Below are 17600 nucleotides of genomic sequence, written 5' to 3' on the forward strand. Positions count from 1 at the left end.
AAGATAAATATACATTTGGTGTACGTTACTTTTCCTTGAACCAATCACAGCGCGGCTTGTTGAACTGTCCCTGCAGCAGCTATGGTGGGCATGAGCCTTCTCAAGTCGGCTGCTGCCTTTGCAGCCAGGTTAGGTCCTCTGAAAGCTGGGAATAATGCTGCCAATATACTCGCTCGAACCATCCCACGGACAAATAAAGGTGACAGATTCTCTGCTAGTTCGGAGAGATTAGCTTTCGACTCTAAAATCAGCTCCTTTCTCTTATGACCTTGCGCCGGAGTTTGTTAGCATGCTAACCTCAGCTAACTGCTAACGTTCGCCCTGTTGTCAACAAAGAGAAAAACTTCAAGTATAATGATGAAAATTCTTTATGTTTGATCTTGTAGTTGTATATTTGTTGACCATATGAATGTAATTAGTAGTTACGATATTTTATTCTCCATACGTTTATTTATATTCTATAGAGATAGAAGGTAAGTGTTATTTAGCATAAATGGATGAAGGACATATGATTTAGCAATTTGTTAGATTGCACTTTAATATATTGGAGTAGCATTTTAGTGTACACATTGTACAATTTACAAGTCATTCTATAAATCTCTTATGTCGTAATTAAGCTCTTCAAACGAATTTATCTGAGATGTATTATTGTCTATTTACTAGCAATAAAATTTTATTTGATTGATTGAATAACAGGCATTGTTGACTACTACATTTTTCATAAATGTAGTAGTTTGTTTCTTTGAACAAATTTCAAAGAAAAAAAAAATCCTATTTTCGAAAGTATAAATGGTAGATTGGGGTTTTTGTCTGTATCAGGTTGACATCGCCGGAGTCCAGACTTGATAAAATTGTGTTGCAGTTTCTTCCTCACTGTTAAGGTGAATCTGCAGGAGATGTATGTCATTCTGATACTGGGTTACAATCCGCCTCTACCACTTATACTTTGGAAAATATCTAGGTGCACATTTCTTTAACTTATCACTTCATTCTTAAAGGACTTCTGCTATTCTGTCTTTATATTGGTAGACAATATGTTGGTTTTAATATTACAAAATTATGTGTGTAATCATGAAAAATGGTCAGTTCCAGCCTTTCAATATCAGAGAATATCTACATTTTCTTCCTTTTCTTGTAAATGTGTGAAATTAATATCAAAATATTTTGGTAGAAATGTATTCCTCTGTGACCAATTTTTTTTCCTTTGTTTTCGATGGCTGTACTACTTTATTGTATGAAATGGTTGCATTTTAAATGTGTTTGAAATGAACAAATGCTCTGTTTGATCTCTTAGAACACAGATGTAAATATTTAATTGGCAGAGACTTTATTGTGACCTCAACTATTGCTCTTTTTTTCAGTGGTGACCCGTTGGGGCCATGAAAAGAAGCTGTTTGTGGTCAAGCCAACTGACTATTACGACAGGAGATTTTTGCATTTATTGGTATGTATAATAGCAAAATTCTCTTTACAGAGCTTAAGTCCTTTTACAAAATAGGGAAGCAGATAACTACAGTATATGAGGCAAAAAATTTACGTTTCAAACTGAAAAACATTTGAAAACCAAAAATCCTTTTCCTGCCAGTTTATAGATATGCTCTGATCTATGTGGATGTCACATAAAGTACCTACAAAATATATTGAAACTTGCTGATGTAATATCAACAACATATAAGAAGTACGATTACATAAATGTTCACTTCTTTTTGTTATTCTTGCAGCGATATTACATCCTGCTGACTGGTATTCCAGTGGCTGTGTTGGTCACAGCTGTGAATATCTTCATTGGTAAGTACACTTGTTCTTGGTGTTTTAATGTAATTTATATTAATGTGTCCTTTTGGTCCATGATATAATTTTAGGAAAAATTGAGTAAATTATTTATGAATGATTCTAAGTTTTTTCTTGTACTTTTTTAGGTGAGGCAGAGCTTGCTGAGATTCCTGAAGGATATGAACCTGAGTATTGGGAATATTACAAAGTGTGTTCCTTTTTTCATTTTGTCATTGCTTTGTCACAACTCTTAAACAATGTTGTCAGAATAATTAGGCTCAGGTTCGTCATAAATTTACGTATTGAGGTCACAGCACATACATTGCTTTGCATTTGGCCGATTAATGTTATTTTACAGATAGTTTCAATTGGAGTAGTCTTGCAGCCACACACAGACGTTATGATTTTCCACAAAGGAGAGTTAAATTTTTTCTCCACTTGTACATGCGTTTTTAAAAATTTTTTTCAAGTGCTGAATTGGTATTATTCCACGACAAAATCAAATAAAAACAGACGCTGCTTGTAAAAAAACTCTTGAAGAATTTCTAATCAAGCAAACATAGTGCTCTTTTGAAAGCAATACATTTTTTAGTATTACTTGTTGGTTCTTTTCATTTCAGCACCCCATCACCAGGTGGATTGTACGGAACATTTATGATTCCCCAGTGAAGGACTATGAAAAAGTGTTGGCTGCAATCCACGTTGAAAAGGAAAAAGCTGAGCTGAGGTGATTATCAGAGTTTCTGTCACCAGTTTAAAACCAAAATGTTGAAGTCTCTAAGGGAAACTAAAATGTGTGGTCTTCAATATTTTCTGCAAAGTGTCTGACTTACATGTACCAGAATGAAACTGATTAAAGGAGTGAGATTTCAAGAGATTCTCAAAGCTGAAACCCAAAGTCACCTGCATCTATTGAGTTGAATGGATGTCAATATGACAAGAAACTGGAGGTCTGGACCCATGTATTTATGTTTTCTGAGGGATTGTTGGGTCTGCACTGCTGTTACACTACTATCTCGTAGGATGTAAATGTTGCATCCTCTAAGAGAAGCAGGTATTGTTCCTGCTGATGTGTTATTTTAGAGATGAGCCATCATCAGGATTACAGTGACAAAGTTCAATAGTTGTAGATGTATACTGCTCCAAGTAAATCAAACTTCTGTGAAATCAAACTGTCCACTTAGAAAGCAACACTGATTGACAATCAATATCACCTGCTGCTGTGCAAATGGAATAAACAGGTGGAAATTATTTTCATATTTATTTCATTCATTCAGATCTAGGATGTGTTATTTGAGTGTTCCCTTTATTTTTTTGAGCAGTGTACTTTTCTCAAGTTCACAGCTTGTTTCTTGACTTGTTTTGTAACCCTGAACAGACTGATAGAGCAGGAGGTTCGTCGGCAGATGAAACATCATGGAGACGGCCCCTGGTACCAACGACCGACGCCTGAAAAGGAGCTGATTGACAACAGCCCCAAGGCTTCACCTGACAATTAACGATTAACAGTCCCACTGTTTGTAAATTTTTCCCTTGTTGATTAAATAAAGTATCTTTATGTGGCTGTAATTACTGAACATCTGACATTAAAATTTCATTCTTCAGTTTTATCATAATCCAGAAACATAAAGTGAATAGATTCCACCACATCAGTGTGGATTACCATCTATTGGTTTGGCTTTGTGACAGTGTCCCTGTACAAGAGGTCATTCTTACACATTTACTGCAGTTATTTTCAGGTCATTTTGGTTGTTGTATTTATACAGCTCAAATTTACCTGAGGATACTGAAAGCAATTTCGATTTTGTCCATCCATCTCAAATAATTTCATTCAAAGGAATCAAAATTGAAATGAAATGGGTGAATGCATTCTAGATAAATTGGAATGCATTCATCAAGATCAATTGTTACACCAATTTCCGTCACTTGATTTCGTGCTCTCATGTCCGATTGTACAACAATTGCAAAAATTGCAATAGTTTTCTCAGAAGGAGAGGCTGACAATCATAAACGCAAGAATATCCACTGCATAAACCCGTATTCTGATGAATCCACTGAACCAGATTCTCCACTGGGTGGCAGAGCTCCGAAGACTGTCTGCCAAATAAAAGGTTAATAAATCCATGTGGATATGAAACAATTATTTTTATTTATTCGTACAATAAAAGAGAAACAATCCACATTCAATGCATTACTTTCTTTTTAACCCATGTGTATTTTATGTTATTTGTCTTTTGATCGTCAATTTAAGTGATGGAAGAAGGAGAGACGGTGTGTTTCTGGATCCTCGCTCAGACGTGGGAGTGGTCCTTTCTGGAAATGTGAAAGGACGTCACTACAGTCAACAGCAGCGCTACAATTTCTGCGCAGGTCCATGCTTCAGATAGGAGGAAAAAAACAAAACAAAAGAGCAGCTCTTCACCCTCCGTGCCCTTACCCTCAGACTCAGAGACCAGCCTCCCTCCCCCGCCCCACAACTGTCATTTTATTTTTACGTTTCCAGCGTCACATCCCCCTCTGGCCTGGCCGGAGGAATGTTAGAGACGGAGGGGCTTTAAAAATAGCATCCTCCGCTCTGACAGCGCCGCTCCGGAGGCTCCGCAGCACTCTGCAGGGAGAGGCAGGACTGCGAAGATGGCTGCAGACCTGGGAGAGCTGCTGGTCCCCTTCATGCCCACCATCAGAGTCCCCAAAACAGGAGACAGAGTCTACAAGAGCGAGTGCGCCTTCTCCTTCGACTCCCCCGTAAGTGTGTCCGCCTGACAGACACCCACCCACACACACACCCACGCACACAGGAACATGAGGGGGAGGAAAGGAGCGTCGCAGGCGGACTGAACGTCACACGTGTTTTCGGCTGTAATCTGATGTGTTTGGAGACGTGAAGGAAAACACTGTTTTCCTCTTTGGAGAGAGGTGCAGGCTTATTATTTTTCTTTTCACGTCCAAAAGCTTTCATTGTCGTTTCAAAAACACTGCACTTGAAGTAAGCCATTTAATACTCATAATGATGGTAATAATTCCTCTGAACCACACCTTTTGTTTAAAACAGACTGGCTGTGTGATAGGTGCACTGTTTAGCCGTTTGAATCATTTTAAAACAAATCACTATTTGGCTCAAAATGTGAGGGTTTAATACATTTTTCAAAGAAGATATCATCATGAGGCCCAGGTTTATTCGTGTTTATGCCTTGGAACAACTAGTAGGGCCAATATTTAAATGTTTTAAACTAAGTTCTTTTGACCAGTTCTCATTTATTATTTTCACAATTGGTGGCAGAATTAAAATATGCAAAGTTTACGTTCGTAAATGTAAGAATATATTGACTGAAGCATAGATTTTATATTTTTTGTGTGCGTGTTCCTAAAGCCTCTGTGATGAACCTGAATGTAGCGTTCCCTTTGCTTTCCTACACGACTATCTGGACTGAAACCGTTTTTAAAGGTGACTCAGGTGGCTGGAGTTCATCATGCTGGCCTGAAGACGGGTTTATTTTTATCTTGCACTGTTGAGGCTCATATGTCACTTTGAACCACTTAAAGGTTTAACACTGGGGGTTTATAAAGCCTATACACTAATTACACATTTGAGGTTAGTTGTGTTTTCCATGTGCTTTGCCCCTAGAGCCCATGTGTGAGGTGTAGGAGTGTATTTTTTTTGTTGCTTCTTTCGAAAGGCATTTTAAAACTAAATCAGAGTTATTAACTGCAACCTATAGATGGATCAAATGAAATAAACTATGTTAATATGTGAAATTATGTTTAAAAATAGTTTTTTTTTGTAAGTAAAGTCACTGCAGGGTCTGAAAGCATAGATGGTCCAACATGGGAATACATTGTTGTTGCTATATGCTATATACAAATTATAGCATAAAAAATTCAGTTTTTTTTTCTTTTTGCATAGGATTTAAGATCACAGATTTTTCTTTTTTTCTTTGATTTGCATATAATTGAAGATGATTTAGTCCTTTCTCTACAGCAAAATTATTAGCTTCAGAAGCAGGTTTTTGCAAATAAAATAAAAATTTCCAGAATGGATTATTAGCTAATTAGCAGATTTTCCATTTAAATGTTTTGAAAATGTGCCTGTAATTTAGATGACTGCACAGACTGTCCTCTCATCTGGCCTTGTTGGCTCCTCAGCTCATGCTGCAGCTGATTGTTATTGTTTCCTTTTGTGTGCAGGAGTCTGAGGGAGGCCTGTATGTGTGTATGAACACATTCCTGGGCTTCGGACGGGAACATGTGGAGAGACATTATCGCAAAACAGGACAGAGCGTTTACATGCACCTCAAACGACATGTTAAAGAGGTACGTTTTGTCCCCTGCCTTGTACATAAAAAAAAAAAACTTTTTCAATAATTCTGTTTTCAACAGAACACCATAGACAATCAAGAAAAGTCAAATGCAACCACAACAAAAACTATGATGTTTTTGGTGTCTCTGTTGTTTGTTTTATTTTGTCATATTTATCATATTCAAGAATAGTTTTCAATTTAGTTTTTTAAATTATTATAATGTTTTTTTATTTTAAAGAAAAAAAAAGTCTGAATAAAAAAATAATGAATAAATTATTATCTTAATCAAAAAGACTAAGTTTAGAAACTGTTGTTCTGCCTTTTCTTTTTTGTCTACACTGTCAATTTATTTAAACGTTTTTATATCTGCATAAATATGGAGAAACATTTGCACGCCCAAACTTTATTTCTGTTCCCATTTTCCATATTATGTTTTTCAGGATTTCAGTAAATAACCCTTGTGCTTTATACATAAATAAGTAAAAGATCCATATGCATACGTCCCTGTTTACATCCAATAAATTTTGTCAATGATGAAAATATATGTTTATAATAATATGTTTTTGGAAAAAATGTTCAAATAAGCATGTTCTGTTTATATTATTAAATACATTTTAAGTAATACCTTGATCAATGTAGATTTAATGCTTTGTTATTGTTTTAAACAATAAAAAAACACAAACTGTAAAACTTATTATGATTCCATTTTTATTTAGATGTCATCTGTGCACATCTTTTATTTTTATGGTGGTTTTAAAATCGACAGTCTTTGAGTTTGAGTTTTTGGTTTTGTTTAGTACAACTAGCAAGTCGATTCTTCCTAAGGGCAGCAAACTCAAACAAACCCCTGTTTTTGCTTCAAGCTGGTGCTGTGTTTCCTCTCTACCTCTAATTGCTATCAGATCAGCTCTGCTTTGAAAAGAGCTGCTATTTCCATGCCTGGATCTGACCACAAACAGCTGCTGCACATTCTGCAGGCTCCTCTGTTTGTGCTGCTTTTCCTTCATGGTGGTTCCCTTGATTCTGTGGGTGTCAATATTTCCAGTTTCTCTAAAACTTGTCAAATTGGACATCAATCTGCTTGTGTCGTTTAGCCGACAAGGGACTAAGGTTGCATATTTATGTTTTTATGAAAATGTTTTCTTTTTTGTTTTTATCTGTTAGGTTATTATGTTTTTTAAATTGCTTTGCTGTCACACTAGAAATGCTATTTGCAGTTAAGGGTAAACCCAGATGAATAATGTTTGAAGGTCTGGAGATTTTCCCTTCACTTATAAACTCATCTGGCCACCAAACTACTTCTAAGACAATAGCAGCAGACTAGATCTGATTCAGGGGAGCGTATAAGTTTATCTTCGTTTTAGTTTTGAAAAATGAAGGATAACAAATATCTTTTTGCATATATATATATATATATATATATATATATATATATATATATATATATATATATATATATATATATATATATATATAATATTGTTACTACTTGTTTCTTGCAGAAAACCACAGGTGCTGCCGGAGGTGCCATCCCCAGACGAAGAAATGGAAAAGTGTTTCTAGGTATGTTATTTTCACTGGAGTGACATGCTTCTATACTGCAATGTGAAAATCTTAAAAAATATATTTTAAATAAATCTATTAGCTTACTGTGACAAACAAATGGAAAATGACAAGATTGTCAATTTAGCTCAGCAGTAAAATTGTCGGCAGTTCCTGAGGACAATTTAACTTATTCCGTTCACATCATCTCCACCCACTGGAGTGTGTGACAAAGAAAACTCTTCCGTGTTCTTTTGATTTTGCACTGTTGTTGTTTTTTTTTTTATTATCATTGACCTTTTGGGAGCCCTACTGGCCTGCTTCTATCTGAGAAGGCCCAGATTTTAGAATATTACTGCTGTTTTCAAATTTTTGCTAACTGTCTTGAATTTGCCGGTATGCGTTTGTGTGTGTGTTTGTTCAGAATTAGTCAGGTTAAGGTTTGTTACAGTTACCTAAGTAATTAATATTTTTGCTCAATGTCAAGTTAATGACAGAGGGAATATACATTTTTAAAATGCTGAAACATTGTTACAAACACTGGGTTTGTACAATGTGGGAGAGTCCTGTTGATTTTACTTTGTAAGTTTCTGATTTTAACGATAATTTCACTACTCTGGAGATACAAAAGATGAATATTTGTGACAGTACTTTAAGGCAACTCCTCAAACACATGGCTTCCTTGCGTGAAATCATGGGAAGAAAGAAACGTAAACAGAACAGATGAGGTATCAGAAGACTCGTTTCACAAATCTGATTAAAGCTTTTTTCATTTTTTGTGTTATTTCCCCTACTGTTTTTTTTCAGCCACATTAAAATTAGAAGAAATGAAATAATTTCTCACACAATATATATATTTTTGACTATATCTGGTTTACCACAACCTGGTTCAGCAGTAGTAAAATCTTTTGTGCCACAGTGACACTGCGTAAACTGGCTTGGTTTGATAGTTTAAGACTTACATGGCCTTAATGAATGATGATGGTGTGTGCATGTAGATGATTATTGTATGTTCAAGAAATAGCAACCAGTCAGTGAAAAATGCTACATAAGGCAAAAAAAGGTATGTACCAGCAATCACCTGCTGCTGGCACTTTGCATAAATTGGTACTTAGCCTCAGTACAAAGTTGTTGTTTTCTATCAGGCATATGCTCAAAGGGAGTGTTTACCTTGCTTTTTGCTGCTGGGTTCAGAGACAAGTCCAGACTCTGGGTATAAGCTTCTTATCAGATACGCATAATAAAAGAGCACTTAATAACAGTTTGACATTATTTTCTGTGTCAGTCTGAAGAAGTAGTTCTCTGTAGACACCATTTCTGGTTCCACAACTGCAAATCCTCTCTTAATTAGAAACATCCCAAAGAACCATTAAAACAAGTCCAACCCAGAGTTGCTTTAGCCTTTTAGGAACATCTTGGGTTGGATGATGTGTTTCTTTCAGAAGATCATTAAAAGTAGTGCAGCGTCGTCTGATTACAGTTTTCTCATTGAACCGGTGATTTTTATGTCTGTAGGATAATTAGAGGCATCTCTGTCAGCTTGGGAAGTTCATCCAATACAACTTTATCAAAGTTTGTTTGTTGTCAGCCAGCTGCCGTTCTAACCGGCCACAACCATAACCATTAGATATTTCCACTGATGAGCTCTCTCCACCAACCCCTGTCCTCTAATAATAGCCTATTTATTTGTATATGTGGTTGCTAACTGGTCTAAATCAAAGCTTGGCCTACCCACTCCTCCTCCTCCTCCTCCTTTTTCTTCATCTCTTCCTCTGGGTTGGGGAGGGGTGGCAAGTGTACCCCGGTGCCTCCTCCAATCATGAGCCGGCCTCTCAGCTGCTGCCACCTGTCAGTGTCCTGCTGAGGCTGACACACATCAAACTGAAGCGATGACGCATCTCGCCAAAGCCCAGGCGTTTGGCTTCCACCGGCCTCTCTGTTTGAGGAATTCCCTCCTCTTACTCCATTTTCCATTCATATTCCTATTTCTACTTATATTTCCCACCTCAGGCTAATTGTCATGCGTTTCTTATCCTGTCTGACCGACATCTGCTGTCTTACTCTTTGTGACATTTTTCGCTGTCCCTTTAAGATCTTTGACCCGGTTCGACGTATCCATACCGGTTCTGTGATCTAATCAGACAGCTGACTGCAAACATCATGTGTTTCCATTTAACCAGCCAGTTGCCATAATATTATTAATAATAGTAGTAACGTCACAGGAAAGTTTTTCATTGATGAAATATGTGATTGATCAAACAAATTTATAAAATAATTTGTCGGTTATTGGGAAAGAAATGTATTTTGTTTTATGGTCAGTTACAAAATAAGTCTGAGCTGCTTAAAATTGTTCAATTATTTTATTTGTTTTTGTTTTCTTTGAAATCAGTTACTTTTTTATATGAAACTATGCATCACTTCTGATTTAATATAACTTTAAATTCAAACCAGAAAAAAAACCCGGTTTCAGTAAGAAAATGGCATCACAATTTTCTTCATATTGTATAGGAGGCGTGTTGAACTTATTCCATATGTCTTTATTCTAAGGGACAATTGTGCATAATTTTGTTGATAAAATCCTTTAACAAGCTGTCAAAATGTTTGAATTTGATGAATGCTTCTTAAAATAAAAAGAAGACGTTAATCTCTTTTCATGCTGATATAATTTGGCAAAACAGTGGTAAAAACCACTTTGATGTGATTGATAAAATAATGTTTATCATGCAACTGTTTTTACTTATTCCTGTTTGGTGTAGATATCCACCTAAAAAGCTATGGTGGTCCAGATTTGGACCCTGCACCTTGAGTTTCTCAGGGTTCCACTTATAGATCTAATTTAATAATGATGCTTAAGTATCATTCTCTTAGTATTTTCATTTTGTTTAATGGTTTAAACTTGTGATCACTCTTACACCTAATAATCCTACTTCCTCCCTTAAAGATTTAGAGCTAAACCGAGATTTTAACGGAGAGGACTATGAGTATGAGGATGAGGCAAAGCTCGTCATTTTCCCAGACCACTTCGAGATCCCTTTACCAAATATTGAGGAGCTGCCCGCTCTGGTCAGTGAGTTGTTTCTGTGTGTCTCTGTGCATGTTGGAGGGGAAACGTCTGCTTGGTGGTTCCCCGGCTTCAGGACAGTCAGGTCTACGAATTAAAAAAGGAATAGTTGAGGTTTTTGAAATAAATTGTGAAACAACCGTGTCTGTCTTACCTGCAGCTTTTGAATATTTTTGGTTGGATGAGATGTTCCCTTTTCATTAGATTTTGACCTGCGAGCTACTGAAAAATAATAATAATAATAAAAAAAGCATTTGTCTTGAAAAACATTTGTTTGAAATCTGATGCTTGCCTCAATGTAAATTCAGATATCTTTGAGAGATCTGTATTAACTTGCAAAACATGGTTTAATTCATTTGATGACTGAGTTGTCACTGTAAGGAAAAGCCTATCATAGCAAAACCGATAATTTTTATTAAACACATAAAAATGATGCCAAACTTATTTTTGAGGACCTTTAATGTTGATCTTTCAGATTACATTCATGTGGTTATTCCAAATGAGGTTAAGATGACTGCTGCAGGTGAGGTATAGAGTACCTGAAAGTTCCTCATTAAAAAAACCTATATGATCCCTTTAGAGAAGCTGCAATCTGTTACCTTTTAGATTCAGTAAAACAAATCATTTTGACAAAACGGCATCTAGTGAAACATTATGTTTTCAGTAGAACATGATTCTGGGGAACCACTAGGTGTACATGTTGATGCTTTCAATTTTTTTGGTTCTTTGCTTGTTTTGTGATACTTCTCTACTTTTTCTTTTTAAATCTTCACTTTGGCATGCCTGTCTGTTTGTTGCTATTTTTATCAGAACACCTGATACAGAAGTTACAGATTCATTCTCAGTTATATGTTGTAGTTTAAAAGAGGCATTATTACTGATTTTTTTCTGAATTTGCATCTGCAGGAGAAATAAACTTGAAACAACTTGTGTGTGATTGAGGATGAGCATAAACACTTAGAATCCATATTTGTATCCAGCGGGGTTTATTTGTGGTAAATTATAATTGTCTGTAAATTGCATAAAAGTGGGTTTATTATTCCTGTATTTTAATCCTTCAAAAGGACTTAATTTTCTATACAAGTCTGAAATAGATGTCAAATCTGACATGTGATTTTGTCTCAGTTTAATTTCACCCCTTCTGTTTTTATACCTTATCAAACACACTGTATCACATTTATATAATTTCTAGCATGAACCTTGCATGGCTAATGTATCTTGTTGTGTGCACTGTTTCATGTGGAAATGTAGTTTCTTTGTACTGCCTGAATTCATTTGTGCGTTACCTCCAACCTAACCGTGTTCTGCCGTGCTGATGCCAGGTGACCATAGCCTGTGATGCAGTGCTTAACGCACCTTCAGCTTACAAGAAGCAAGAACCCGAGTCATGGGAGGAGGAGATCCAGGTGTCAAGACATGCCAGAAGCCTCAGACAGCTGGATAACGGAGTCCGGATCCCACCCAGGTAGACCTAACATAGTACAACCATGTGCAAATCAGCAAATACTAATTAATGTCTATTCTCAATTAGAAATTGATGTTATTAACACTTTTTACAACTTCTGTGGGAAAAAAGACTATTAACTATTTAGAAGACGTTTTGTTTTAATCGGTGCACAAAGATCATTTGCATAAAGATGATTATTATAAAGGTTTTGGAGTCAAACTTCTAATCTTTATTAATCATAGGATGACTGCTCTTCTTATTCAGTCATAAAATACATTAGACTGCAGTATGTATATGAATCAGAGCTAAAGTGTCCACTCAGTTTAAAAGTGAAAGATAAAAAGATAATATTCTGATTCATTTGTTCTTGGATATTCTGGTCAATCTTTGTTTCTGAAAGGGTTTAGCAAATTTTTGTCAACTTAGTGTTTGTTGCTTATAAAAAATACACCTCAATAAAGCTTATGGCCTAATATCTCTGTGATATTCTTTGTTTCTTTACAAGAAAGGAGAAAACATGAATGGAAATCATTAAAAATTATGTTTTGTTGATGAGATTGTTAGATGATTTTTGTTTCTGTGGTTTTGCTGCCAGTGGCTGGAAGTGTCAGAAATGCGAGATGAGAGAGAACCTGTGGCTGAACCTGACAGACGGTTCGGTTCTTTGTGGGAAGTGGTTCTTTGATGGGAGCGGGGGCAACGGCCACGCTCTGGAGCACTACAGAGAGACCAACTACCCACTGGCTGTTAAACTGGACACCATCACTCCAGACGGAGCAGGTCTGGTCACAACAAAACACAACACAACCACAAACTGTGTATGATATGTGTTCTTACAATGAGTCTTAAACCCCAAAACTATCATTACTTTGAAAAATATACACAGTACAGCATTTATTTGTTGTCAGAATCAAATTACTGGGTAGTATTTTTTTGCCTGCTAGATTTATCACAACACAGTCATATTATAAAGCTGCAAATCTTATTGTTTGAGAATGTTTTACATAACAGGGATGCAAACTTTTATGAAGGTTTTTACAAGAATTTCTCTTAAAATGAATTAAATCCAGAATCTCTTGATTTAAAGTCCCCATGTTTTATTTATTTAGTGCTTCCTTTTAGTTCAGTTTTACATTAGAAATATGTCTAATAATTAGACATATGTACAAATAATAATTAGACTCTAATTAGTCTAAAACAACTGCAGTTTGGGCTGAAAACATCCTCTTTGTATTGCAGCAGTTTGCTTGTATCCCAGTTCATCCATTCCTCCACTGGACCTTGAACCTATATTTATAAGGGGCACATTGTCAGAACTGTTGTTGTGAAGCAGGTTTTCTTTTTCTTAAAAAGCAAATTTTATTTAAGTTCCAGCCATGAAAGAAGAATAAAATAAAGACAGTAATAAGTCTGCCCCTGCGACCTCCACACATGCATAAATAAACAATGCAAATCAAAACCAAATAATGCGGCAGCTCATCGACAAAACAGAATTTAAGTATTTGAAACATCCAAGTGCTCTGCTCTGTTATAGGTTTGTAATATTTTTTTAAAAGAAGGTGTAGTTATTGTCGTAAGTAGACTTTTAGGCACACAGTTTGAAACTAAGGAGTGGTAGCTGCCCATTCCAATTCTGTTACAAATGTAAATTGTTTACAGTGTATTTTTAGTTGCACAATAACCACTATGGTTATTGTTATCTAAAGTGTCCCAGTATGTTTAGTATTGGGCAATTATCGTATCTTTACCATGACAATAATAGTAATGTTTGCAAACCGGAGAACAGTGTGGTTGGGATTGTTACTTTTTATTATTTTTTTCTACATTGCCATGTGAACATCAATATCTATTAATATCATCAAAAATATGACTAATGGCAATTATTGTGCTGTTTTTTGATACAATAGCACATAATAATAAAATGTGATAAACTAGGTTTTTTGATGGTGAGTATATTTCATTAGAAGCAGATTCTGTGTCTGTATGGCCATGGCTTCATATTATTAATCATTTATCTATTTTTTTATTAGTAACTTTGCCACAGTGATTTACTCGCCATTTTTATTACAGATGTTTATTCGTTTGAGGAGGAAGAGGCTGTTTTGGACCCACACATGTCAGAGCACTTGTCACACTTTGGGATAGACATGCTACAGATGCAGAGGAGAGTAAGTGGACTAATTTCACTTTTTATGAACTCAATCCAATTCAAAAAAGCTGCAGTGTTTAAAGAAAATGTGTCAAAATATAATTTATTAGAGCTATATTAGACGTTTTGTCAACATTTCTGCAAAACAAAGAAAATTCTTCACATAAAATCGTCCATGTCATCTCCATCTCCTCCTATTTCAGACAGAAAATGGACACCACACAGACAATAACCCCCGACCGCGAGTCAGTGAGTGGGAAGTGATCCAAGAGTCGGGCATGAAGCTGAAGGCGGTGTTTGGTTCTGGTTACACTGGCATCAAAAACCTGGGAAACAGCTGCTACCTCAGCACAGTGCTACAGGTCCTGTTCAGCATCCCAGATTTCCAGAGGATGTGAGTACTGTACGCTGTGACACATTCATATCGCAGTGTTTTTGTTTTTTTAACTACAGAAATCCTTGATGACATAACTTTTGACATACTCACACCGTTTTCACTATTTGTAAATAATAACATAATAGAGTAACTGGAGTATCAATCTTTTTTTAAAATATGTTTTTATTTACAACTGGCAGTTATCAATGACTTTCCTATATGACCAGATTTTGCATGTAGTTGATGATTAACTCCTGGTCATTATAGTTGAAAGGCCTCTGTAACATCACCCTAATCTTTAGCTTCCTCTGCAGATTCTATATCTGATTATGGTTTGACACTTGACACTTCCTTTGGCTGATCCAAAACAAATTTGGCTGTCTATAATCATAGATGATAATTCAATAACTCATTGACCTGCAGCAAGTCTTTTAAGTTCCTCACATGTTTCTCTGGAGGCAATGTCTGTGTGTCAACCCACATATCAACCCCCATATGTTTTCTGTCTTAGGTATGTAGGTAACCTTCAGAGGATATTTGACTACTCACCCCTTGACCCCACCCAGGATTTTGCCACACAGATGTAAGTGACTCCTGAGAGTTATGAAATGCAGTGACAGAAGAGAAGGTGTTTTCCAGCTTGCTCTGTCAGTGTTATTGATATTTAAAAACAAAATTTCATTAACAAGTAACCTAAATTACATAAGCATAAATTGCATAATTTGTATAGTGCAGTAACTATTTATTTTATCTCTATTTAGAAAAAAAAAATCAACATTTTTTATTGAAGGACATGTGTTGCAAGAGGCCTCAAGAGCCTGACAGCAGCTATCAGACAGGTGGCCAAATAAACATGTTTATACCATAAGGCAAATGGTATTTGGCAATTTGATAAAGTTGTTTACTTATTTTAATGTCATCTCTAGATGACAAGGATCCTCTAGTATTTTTTTAAACACATTAATGTATTTCTTTCTATTATTAGCTTTTATGACAAGAATAATTTGTCTGGTGGTAACCATTAAAGAGGATGCATAGTTTGCACAGATAATTATAGTAGAATAATACGGTAAGTTTGCCTCATCCCCATTTTTTAAAGTTTGGTGTTGTCTGCACAGGGGTATTTTTGATTTAAAGTGATTATAAATATAGTCTTGGTTTTATTGTTGACTCTGATAAATCTAAATTTGGTTAATGATTTGCCCTGTTTCATATTTCCCCTGCCTCAACAGGAATCAGAGCAGCAAACAAGGCGTAATATAAAACAAAAACATGTAATATGTTTGAGATATCAGCACGCATATTTATCTTCATAAATAAAAGGTTTGAATGTTGTGTGGCTGGAAAGATTTTTCTTCTTCATTTCTTACCCCAGATAGTAGCTATGGCGTGTAACCATTGCCATAAGGTGTTTTTTGTCCCTTCACAAACATATTTTTGTTTCAAGTGAGAATTGCTGTAACTTCAGAGTGTGATGGACAGGAAATGAAGCCAAATGAATGTGAAATGAGACTCTGTTTTCTGCCCGTTTTCGTCCATCAGGGCTAAACTGGGACACGGACTCCTCTCAGGCCAGTACTCCAAACCACCCATGAAATCTGAGCTCATTGAACAGGTGATGAAAGAAGAACACAAGGTATCAAACGGGGTATGTCCTGCTCCATAACTGAGAGACCATGGCCAATGTTGAAAATGAGATGTGACGGAATCAGTGGTCATGGCATTATAAAGCATTACAAAGTAATTTCCTTCTAATGAATGTAGCGGTTTCTTGATGTGAGAAAGTAGTTGAAGTATTGCATAGACCAGGACTTTCTGTGACCTCATGGCTTGTTTTTAGCCTGATTGCTCCCAGTAACTGACAGGGCAAAGCTGTGATCCTGAACTTAAATGTGATGGAGGAGTCAAGTTTGGACACGTCTTGACAGCTGAGAGGAAATGGCGGTGAACTTGTGCTGACATGCTGTGCTCAGTTTGCACAGAGGGATTCTCAACCAGTGAAATCACATATATATCATTAACCTGGCTTTCTAAATTTATTGATGATGGGAAATTTTGGCATGCTGAGATATGGACTTGTTTGCTGTGAGAATGAATGTCAGGGTTCAGTGCCCCTAGAACTGGTTTGTCCTGTTGTTATAAGCACAAATGAAATGTATTTGTTTAATTATGTTCAGAAAATATGTATACTGTAAATGTAACCCACCTGAGTACTACTCTCCAACCACAGTAGAAGACAAGTGGACCATCTGTCCAGTGACACTATCAGGTTAACACAAAAGATAATTCAAACTTTTACCCTTTTTAATGTGGTGAAAAGAGTATTTAAGGTTTATTATGCAAGAAATTAACAAATATAAGGTTGAGCTAAGAGTTCACTTTTAAGGATGTCATTGAATACTTGAATCCTGTCACATTTTCTTAGTGGTGAGTAATTTTAGTTACCACAGTGAAGTCTCCGGCACCTTGTCCAGATTTTATGCCTCATTTCAGAACCAAATTAGTTTTTTTTTTTTTTTAGCTAGTCTTAGTGTCACACTTTTTTCTTTGAGAAAGGTAACTTCTCACGAACAGTTGGTGTGCATGACTCTTTCAATGTTTTGATTTTTGTCATTGCAGCACCAACAGAGGGGAATCTCTCCCCGAATGCTCAAGGCACTGGTCAGCAGGGGACACCCAGAGTTTTCCTCCAACAGACAACAAGATGCCCATGAGTTCTTCCTGCACCTTATCAACTTGGTGGAAGTAAGTGAATCAATCCCTTCAGCATCTGCAGAATATACATTGTGTTTGCAGTCGTACAGGAGCTAACTTTCTGTCTGTCGCTGTAGAGGACAAACTGAACAAAGCATTTCCAGAAACCGCCACTAGAGTGACACAAAGAGGTTTTCATGCAAAATGATGTTGCTATGAACAGTTCGAAATATAGTCAGCCAAATACTCTTTTTGTTTCA

At 36.2% G+C, this 17600-nt stretch overlaps 2 protein-coding genes across 2 annotated transcripts in view; both read left to right on the forward strand.

Annotated features, from left to right (window-relative positions):
* The first annotated feature begins 53 nt into the window (after positions 1 to 53).
* Positions 54 to 3350, forward strand: ndufb5 (NADH:ubiquinone oxidoreductase subunit B5). Its single transcript, XM_055054568.1, has 6 exons — positions 54 to 199; positions 1362 to 1444; positions 1722 to 1788; positions 1920 to 1981; positions 2394 to 2500; positions 3152 to 3350. Exons 1-6 carry the CDS (start codon positions 82 to 84, stop codon positions 3270 to 3272), a joined length of 558 nt encoding a protein of 185 aa, XP_054910543.1. The 5' UTR covers positions 54 to 81; the 3' UTR covers positions 3273 to 3350.
* Positions 3351 to 4321: 971 nt separating this feature from the next.
* Positions 4322 to 17600, forward strand: part of usp13 (ubiquitin specific peptidase 13) — a 30171-nt gene continuing 16892 nt past the window's right edge. Inside the window, exons 1-11 of the mRNA XM_055054538.1 lie at positions 4322 to 4518; positions 5959 to 6084; positions 7574 to 7634; positions 10555 to 10676; positions 11997 to 12139; positions 12717 to 12901; positions 14192 to 14289; positions 14474 to 14664; positions 15158 to 15229; positions 16189 to 16294; positions 17266 to 17391. Coding sequence (XP_054910513.1) covers positions 4408 to 4518; positions 5959 to 6084; positions 7574 to 7634; positions 10555 to 10676; positions 11997 to 12139; positions 12717 to 12901; positions 14192 to 14289; positions 14474 to 14664; positions 15158 to 15229; positions 16189 to 16294; positions 17266 to 17391 — 1341 coding nt within the window. The 5' untranslated portion in view covers positions 4322 to 4407. The remainder of the gene's footprint in view (positions 4519 to 5958; positions 6085 to 7573; positions 7635 to 10554; positions 10677 to 11996; positions 12140 to 12716; positions 12902 to 14191; positions 14290 to 14473; positions 14665 to 15157; positions 15230 to 16188; positions 16295 to 17265; positions 17392 to 17600) is intronic.

Source organism: Poeciliopsis prolifica, unplaced genomic scaffold (assembly GCF_027474105.1).
Source record: "Poeciliopsis prolifica strain line A6 unplaced genomic scaffold, Auburn_PproV2 SCAFFOLD002, whole genome shotgun sequence".
Taxonomy (NCBI): Eukaryota; Metazoa; Chordata; class Actinopteri; order Cyprinodontiformes; family Poeciliidae; genus Poeciliopsis; species Poeciliopsis prolifica.